The 7,783-nt window shown below is 44.7% G+C and overlaps 1 protein-coding gene across 1 annotated transcript in view; it reads left to right on the top strand.

Annotated features, from left to right (window-relative positions):
* The first annotated feature begins 1,204 nt into the window (after positions 1–1,204).
* Positions 1,205–7,783, top strand: part of LOC135814393 (uncharacterized) — a 30,384-nt gene continuing 23,805 nt past the window's right edge. Inside the window, exons 1-4 of the mRNA XM_065327502.1 lie at positions 1,205–1,409; positions 3,818–3,878; positions 4,284–4,530; positions 5,229–5,389. Coding sequence (XP_065183574.1) covers positions 1,371–1,409; positions 3,818–3,878; positions 4,284–4,530; positions 5,229–5,389 — 508 coding nt within the window. The 5' untranslated portion in view covers positions 1,205–1,370. The remainder of the gene's footprint in view (positions 1,410–3,817; positions 3,879–4,283; positions 4,531–5,228; positions 5,390–7,783) is intronic.

Below are 7,783 nucleotides of genomic sequence, written 5' to 3'. Positions count from 1 at the left end.
TGAGCATCAACACTTCCAATATGGGTAAATTTGACGATATTCGAATGACACTGAGATTCAAGATGCGCTGCATCCGAAAGAAATTGATAAGCGACCAATAATACAGGTCTAAATGGACTGAGCAACAACAGCCCACTAGCACTCCTCCCATGAGCAGGAGGCCAATAGGCAGCCAGTATTAATGTCAAGTTCAGTTGGACATTGATGCACTGCACACCACCTCTTCTAAATCCAACTATGGAGTATGGTCTAAGGTATTGTTGTTCTGGAACACAGGCCATACTAGTCACAAGCACAGCGGTACTGTAGTAGATTCCCAGCACCACCAACAATACCAGTAGTCCGCCCTGAGCTCCAGTAGGTAGCACTAGTAGTCATACAGTCAGTGCGTTCAGTGTCAGCTTCCACGTATGACTGTGTGCACAGGCTCAGCATGCAGTGACCATGATGATGCAGCACTGAGGTGGGAAAGAACGAGGGCGAGTAGGAGGATGATCTACCAATGGCAATGCGGCCAGCCATCTCTCAAACAGTATAATTATATCCCTGCCATGTTCAAGATCAGATGGTGATAACGAAACTGAGCTTCTCAAATGGGACACGAGATCAACCTTTTCTAGCCTGTTTCCTCTGTTGCTCCTCTGCAAGACGATGTCGAGCAATATTGACTTCCCTCTGCATTTCAATTTTGTGCATGGGATGATTCTTGCCTTCCTCTCTCATAAAGGTTGGTGCGAGCACAGCCAAAGTCACAGGAATGCTAAATAGTGCCAGAGCTCTTAGAAGGCCAGGTCGTACCTTGAAGCCAAATACATTGAAGACTTTTTCTTTCCTCTCCAATTTCTTGCCTGGCACAGACCTTCGCTTCTGGGCAATATGGCGAGCAGTGCCTGACATTCTTGACGTGCCTTTTTCGTCTGCAAATGAAGTTAGTTTCACAAGTTCTTCGCGCTGGTTCCAAACAGGCACTAATGCTTATCTAGTGCCCTCAAGCTCCTCCACTTCACTCAAGCCCGTCCTCTAGCTCTGTCTTCCTCAGTACGAAGTATTTTGATACATCTCGTAGCCAGTAGCTGGATTTCTTTACAAATACAAGATCATCTTTTTGAAAATGTTTACGATATTCATCAGCTTTTTACGAAGGAAATCAATCATTTTTTATGAAATCCGCGCGAAATACAAAGCAGGCCAGCAGGTTGCTTTCAAAGTAACATGAAATTTTATACAAGCTGTTGTTATATTTGTTTGGCAATAGTTTTTGCATGTTTTCCTTCTGTGAGAGCATCCCCTTCAACTAATTCAAGGAAACGTAGTGTAGATGAGTATCAGAGCCTGACAGAGGTGCCAAGATGGACGCAGGATAGGCAGCCATGTCGCATTCCTTCTGCCGCGAGTACGAAGAATTCAAGGTACAGTGCATGTACTTGTGTATGAACACTAAGTCTTGTAGTGCTCGCACGAAATAGTGATGAATACAATTATGTACATGTGTGGGTTTGAGAGACACAGGTACCACACAAACCTACGTGTTCGTAAGATTTCAGAAAAAAAATCATTTACAGTTCCAGGTCGCTAGCAAAAACTAGTGTAAGCAACCAGAGGAATAAACACATACAACTCCTTGGCGAAAGCCCCAAGGAAAAGGTATAGAAAAAAGGAAAACAGAAGAACAAAAAAAAGGATACAAGCAAATGCTAGCACAGCAACATGGTACGGTGAAGGTGAACCGGGTTGAATTCGCAAGAATATACCGTAGGACCTTTTTGGGTACGCGGGGTCCAGAAAAGGGAAGTGCAGAGCTGTGAGAAGAGCAAGTTGCGATTTGGTGAAAAGCAAAGGTTTCGTAGAAATACCAGAGAAATGTGTCATGATGCGCCGCACATGTAGCATCAAGAGACTAGTACTCTTGGTAGAATATTAGAAGTACTATAGAATGGGAGATAGCCCAGGCAAGCAGTAGATAATGAACAGAAAATTAAAGGTGCCACCTGGTCAGCTATGAGCAAATGCTTCCTTTCCCTTCCAACTACAGTACACCATCGTGATTTTACAGTAATCCATGATTTATTCGAAGCCCCACATCAGTAAATAATGGCAAGAAGAAGGTATAAGAGAATAGCTAGAGAGAAAAAGAGAAAATCAAAGAGGAGTCCAGATGGACAGTCCTATCCTGCTTGGGCCAGGCAGTCCAGGACCGGGCACTGGCCATAACTCTTCATTGTGCTAGGTTGCATGTTGCTTGAGTGTCGACTTGAAGCACTGCCCCATTTGCAATTACAAGTAGTGAATGGAAGTGCAATGTTTGGTTTATTTCACTCTTTGGGCTGATAATTATCGTCGCGGGTAAATAGAGCAACACGGAGAGTCCGCACACATCATGAAGGCTGCTAGTAGTAGAAGGCTGCTAGTAGCAGCTAGTAGCAGCTCAAACTCAGAGCAACTCTGGCACTACTGTAGTTATATGTACACCGATAATACTAGTACCAGCTGGATAAAGGGTGAAGTTCTCCGCAAGACCTAAATTGTGTGGGACTTTGCGTGCAAAACTGCCATAGTGAATACATGACAGCATGCTGGCAACAATGTGGGACACACCCATGAGTGCGTAACACAACGCAACATGATCTTTGTACATGTCTAGGAAGTGAGATGTAGCACTTTGTACATGTGTAGGAAGTGAGATGTAGCACTTGCTGATAATACTATTACTAGTACAGTAGTAACACACAGCTTAGAATTGTGCAAGTGCCAAATCGACAGGAAACATGTACTTCAACATTGGGAGCAGCTCCACATCTTTTTAACTGTCGATTAGAGGTTGCAGGGTTCTCGGCAAAGGAGGATAGGTGCTTTGGTGCTGCACCCTCCCGCGGAAATTGGCCACCCTCCAATGAGGGCTGTGGTAACAGTGGAATTCGAGTGCAACTTGCCTCCAAAGGCCAAAATTGTCTCTTGCCCAAATACTGCATATGACTTGGACAGCATATTTGGCGTGTTTAGAATTGTACATTACATCACGCAGTGGGCTGGTATACCCCTCTGTTCAGTCTCTCCCCCCCCCCCCCTGCAGACTTTTCCTAGCTCGAACCCTGAATTTATATTATTCACGGCTTCAAGAAGAGATAAATATGAGACTGGAGGCTGGAAGGCCTGTGAAGAGCGTGTAGAGGAGATCTGGGACGTCATGACATCTTTGGATGTCCATATATATAGTGACGGTAGAGTGGTTGTTGAACCTGGCAGGTAACGGACTACAGTAACTAGCGTTAACCGGTGATCCATTGGTATAATGGAGGCACTTTGCTTGCTTTACTAGTGGTTGAGAATACCTCTCTGCTTGAATTCCCTCCGTTCTCCTTTTGGTGCTTGACAAATAAATACATCATTTTTACTATTTGGCCAGCCTTAGTGACAGTATCCGTGTATGTGTGTGTGTCTGTCTACGTGTGTACGTGTGTGTCTGTGTTTGTGTGTGTCTGTGTTTGTGTATGTCTGTGTTTGTGTATGTCTGTTTGTGTATGTGTGTTTGTGTACGTGTGTGTCTGTGTTTGTGTATGTCTGTGTTTGTGTATGTGTGTGTCTGTGTTTGTGTACGTGTGTGTCTGTGTTTGTGTACGTGTGTGTGTGTGTTTGTGTACGTGTGTGTCTGTGTTTGTGTATGTCTGTGTTTGTGTATGTGTGTGTTTGTGTATGTGTATGTCTGTGTTTGTGTACGTGTGTGTCTGTGTTTGTGTACGTGTGTGTTTGTGTATGTGTGTGTCTGTTTGTGTCTGTTTTGTGTGTGTGTGTGTGTTTGTGTATGCGTTCCCTTGCACAGGCTTATAGGAATGCAAAGCGCCATGAGTGGTTCCACGCCAGCAAAGGTGATTGGAAGGATGGTGAGTGCAGTGTGTTTACATGGGTATGATTCTTATGGCTTGTTGATGTGTTTTTTTAATGAAAAAATGTTGTGAGTACTGTTACTTACTGGTACAGTCAAACCTCTTTAGGACGAACACCAAGGGACTGATGGTATTTGTTCGTAATAACGGGAGTTCTTCTTATCCGTATTTTCTACCCAGTGAATACACAGTGATTTATTCAACAGAGCTATGAACACTAGTTCTTCTAAAGCGAAAGTTTGTCTTATCAGTGTTCTTCTTAACCAGGTTTCACTGTACTTGTAACATGAACAAAATCCTTGTGATGTTCCCTGTCCACAAACTCAATAGCATGCAATCTTGAGTCGTAGGAAGAACGAACGGTACTTACATCGTTGGGTGTATTCTCTCCCGTTCTTGCAGGGTCAGAATCCGCAAAGAGGAAATCAACATCGTCCAGGCGCACACCGGTGGCTAACAAGGCAGGCCAGTACGGTGTAGAGGCGGGCATTGACTCCTTCTCCACTCCGCCGTCGTCCGACAACGAAGAAGGTGGAGAAGAAAATGCAGCAGTCGTTCACCCGCGTCTGTATGCGGAACAGACCATTCACGACGACAACAACAGCGACGAGCATTGCTACTCGCCTGAAGCGAAGAAGAGACGACTAAGGTAATATATCCATGTGTTTAATACACGGTGCGTACTTGTTCTACTATCATATTGGTTGTGTTATTTTGCCTCTGGGTGTAGGCCGGGAACAGCAGACGCCCCAGCATTGATGAAGCCAGTAGCCAGGTTATCACCTACTACAAAATATCCGTGTAACCGTTACATTGAGAGAGAAGTATTGAGCTAGTGCTTCTTTCCTCCGTGCCTTCTAAATGCTTCTTAATTTGTGCACTTGAGCGCTAGCCTAAACATGCTGGAGAGGCTGGAGCTTTTATTCCACTACCTCATACCTCGTATCAAGAGTTCATAAACAAGCGTGCACAATTTAGAAATCCCACAACGTATGACATGGTTTTTAAAGGAATCAGTCTTTTTTGGTCGTTTGGTTCACTGATGCCATCATGAGTAGCCAGGCACAGATCAAACGTGCAAGCTTGCGCATCGCAGCTATGGTTGTTGAAGCAAAACAACGGACCATTGATCCGCGTGTACTGAACCTGAAGATCTGACACAGTATCGTCCATGACAAGCGTGGAAAAGCTCACCACAGCTCAAGTAAGAATTCCATACTTTTGGTTACACGCTCTTGCTCGCAGTCATCATCCTCGCCGTGTATACGTTGTAGACTCTCTACTCTTTAGCACGCATGTATGGTCACCCTGACCCTCAGTTCTGCTTTGTTACTCTTCTCGGTTCAGCTCTATGTCTAAAGCCCTGGCAGCGGACAGGCCTCCCGGCGATAGCGTAACAGGGCATCATAACCCCACGGCTCATCAAGCCAAACGGAAACCAAATCGTCGGCACGCGAGAGGGAAGTCGACACCGCGCGTTGACTTTGAAGAGTGCACGCCCGTGGATGGTTAGTTTTTGCTGTGTACCCTGTACACGTTGTGATGTGTGAGCTAATCCTGTGTGTTCTGTATAGCTGTGTAGCCGAAGTAGTATCTAATCCTGTGTGTTCTGTATAGCTGTGTAGCCGAAGTAGCATCTAATCCTGTGTGTTCTGTATAGCTGTGTAGCCGAAGTAGAATCTAATCCTGTGTGTTCTGTATAGCTGTGTAGCCGAAGTAGCATCTAATCCTGTGTGTTCTGTATAGCTGTGTAGCCGAAGTAGCATCTAATCCTGTGTGTTCTGTATAGCTGTGTAGCCGAAGTAGCATCTAATCCTGTGTGTTCTGTATAGCTGTATAGCCGAAGTAGCATCTAATCCTGTGTGTTCTGTATAGCTGTATAGCCGAAGTAGCATCTAATCCTGTGTGTTCTGTATAGCTGTGTAGCCGAAGTAGCATCTAATCCTGTGTGTTCTGTATAGCTGTATAGCCGAAGTAGCATCTAATCCTGTGTGTTCTGTATAGCTGTGTAGCCGAAGGAGCATCTAATCCTGTGTGTTCTGTACAGCTGTATAGCCGAAGTAGCATCTAATCCTGTGTGTTCTGTATAGCTGTGTAGCCGAAGTAGCATCTAATCCTGTGTGTTCTGTATAGCTGTGTAGCCGAAGTAGCATCTAATCCTGTGTGTTCTGTACAGCTGTATAGCCGAAGTAGCATCTAATCCTGTGTGTTCTGTATAGCTGTGTAGCCGAAGTAGAATCTAATCCTGTGTGTTCTGTATAGCTGTGTAGCCGAAGTAGCATCTAATCCTGTGTGTTCTGTATAGCTGTGTAGCCGAAGTAGCATCTAATCCTGTGTGTTCTGTATAGCTGTGTAGCCGAAGTAGCATCTAATCCTGTGTGTTCTGTATAGCTGTGTAGCCGAAGTAGCATCTAATCCTGTGTGTTCTGTATAGCTGTATAGCCGAAGTAGCATCTAATCCTGTGTGTTCTGTATAGCTGTGTAGCCGAAGTAGCATCTAATCCTGTGTGTTCTGTATAGCTGTATAGCTGAAGTAGCATCTAATCCTGTGTGTTCTGTATAGCTGTATAGCCGAAGTAGCATCTAATCCTGTGTGTTCTGTATAGCTGTGTAGCCGAAGTAGCATCTAATCCTGTGTGTTCTGTATAGCTGTATAGCCGAAGTAGCATCTAATCCTGTGTGTTCTGTACAGCTGTATAGCCGAAGTAGCATCTAGTCCTGTGTGTTCTGTATAGCTGTATAGCCGAAGTAGCATCTAATCCTGTGTGTTCTGTACAGCTGTATAGCCGAAGTAGCATCTAATCCTGTGTGTTCTGTACAGCTGTGTAGCCGAAGTAGCATCTAATCCTGTGTGTTCTGTACAGCTGTGTAGCCGAAGTAGCGTGCTATCTGCAGTATTGCAGTATTGCATGTACAGTGCATGTACAGTGTACACATACACTTGTATACTATTTTAAATTCTGGATTCAAGGCTTGTCCATGGCATGCGCCAGCAAGTAGTTGTAGCACCTCTATTTTATCTGGGCACTAGTGTCATTTCTTCTAGAATACAACCTGGATGGCTTGACTAAGGGTGTGTTTGGTTGGTACGATCTAGAACAGGATCGAACAGCTGGTGCACATGGAGCAGCCTCATGCCAACCAAACGGTACTCCAGGAACAAAGCACATTTTTGTGGAAAAATGTGCCAAGCTTGGTGCATTCTGTAAAATGTGTATGGGTCACCATGGTCACTTTGTACGGTGCAACGAGTCCAACCCAAAAGCGTATGCACGTGATCATTTGGGACCAAAATCGATGTTCCCGCCAGGTTTCACTGTGAAAAAGTGAAACTGCTCGGTCTGCTCCGTCCTCGAGGCCAGAGCAAGCAGAACATGTTCTGGCCGACCCAGAACAAGTGCAGTCCCAACCAAACGCGCTGTTCTGGTGAATCCTGTTCTAGTTCGTACCAACCAAACGCGCCCTAAATAAAGGAAATTTTGCAAACAATTCTTCAATGTCGCATTGTTCACCAGCTCTTCGTGAGTTTGACAAATAGCAGCAAGCTTACAAGCTTGCAGAATATATCTCTAGTAGAGGTAAAGTATGCTAAATCTGACCTACACATCAGTAGGGGTGAAACGGTTACCCTTTAAGGTTACAAATGGGTACTCTAATTTCAGAAATGGTCGGTGCTCAATATTTTCGGTATGAGGGCAACAGGCTAGGTTAGGTGAACAGAAATTTTCGGTACAGACAAGCAGTTCCCTATTGGATTATGTGCGTTAGTGTTTGTTCGGTGTATTGAAATTTTAGGTGTGAAACAGACGCACCGAAAGTACCAAAAATAAAAGTACACCGAAAATTTGTGAAATTACAGTACTTGGTTTAACGGGCGGGTTATCGGGAGCGGTTTTTCCAGC

Source organism: Sycon ciliatum, chromosome 4, assembly GCF_964019385.1.
Source record: "Sycon ciliatum chromosome 4, ocSycCili1.1, whole genome shotgun sequence".
Taxonomy (NCBI): Eukaryota; Metazoa; Porifera; class Calcarea; order Leucosolenida; family Sycettidae; genus Sycon; species Sycon ciliatum.
This window is presented reverse-complemented; position numbering and strand designations above follow the sequence as displayed.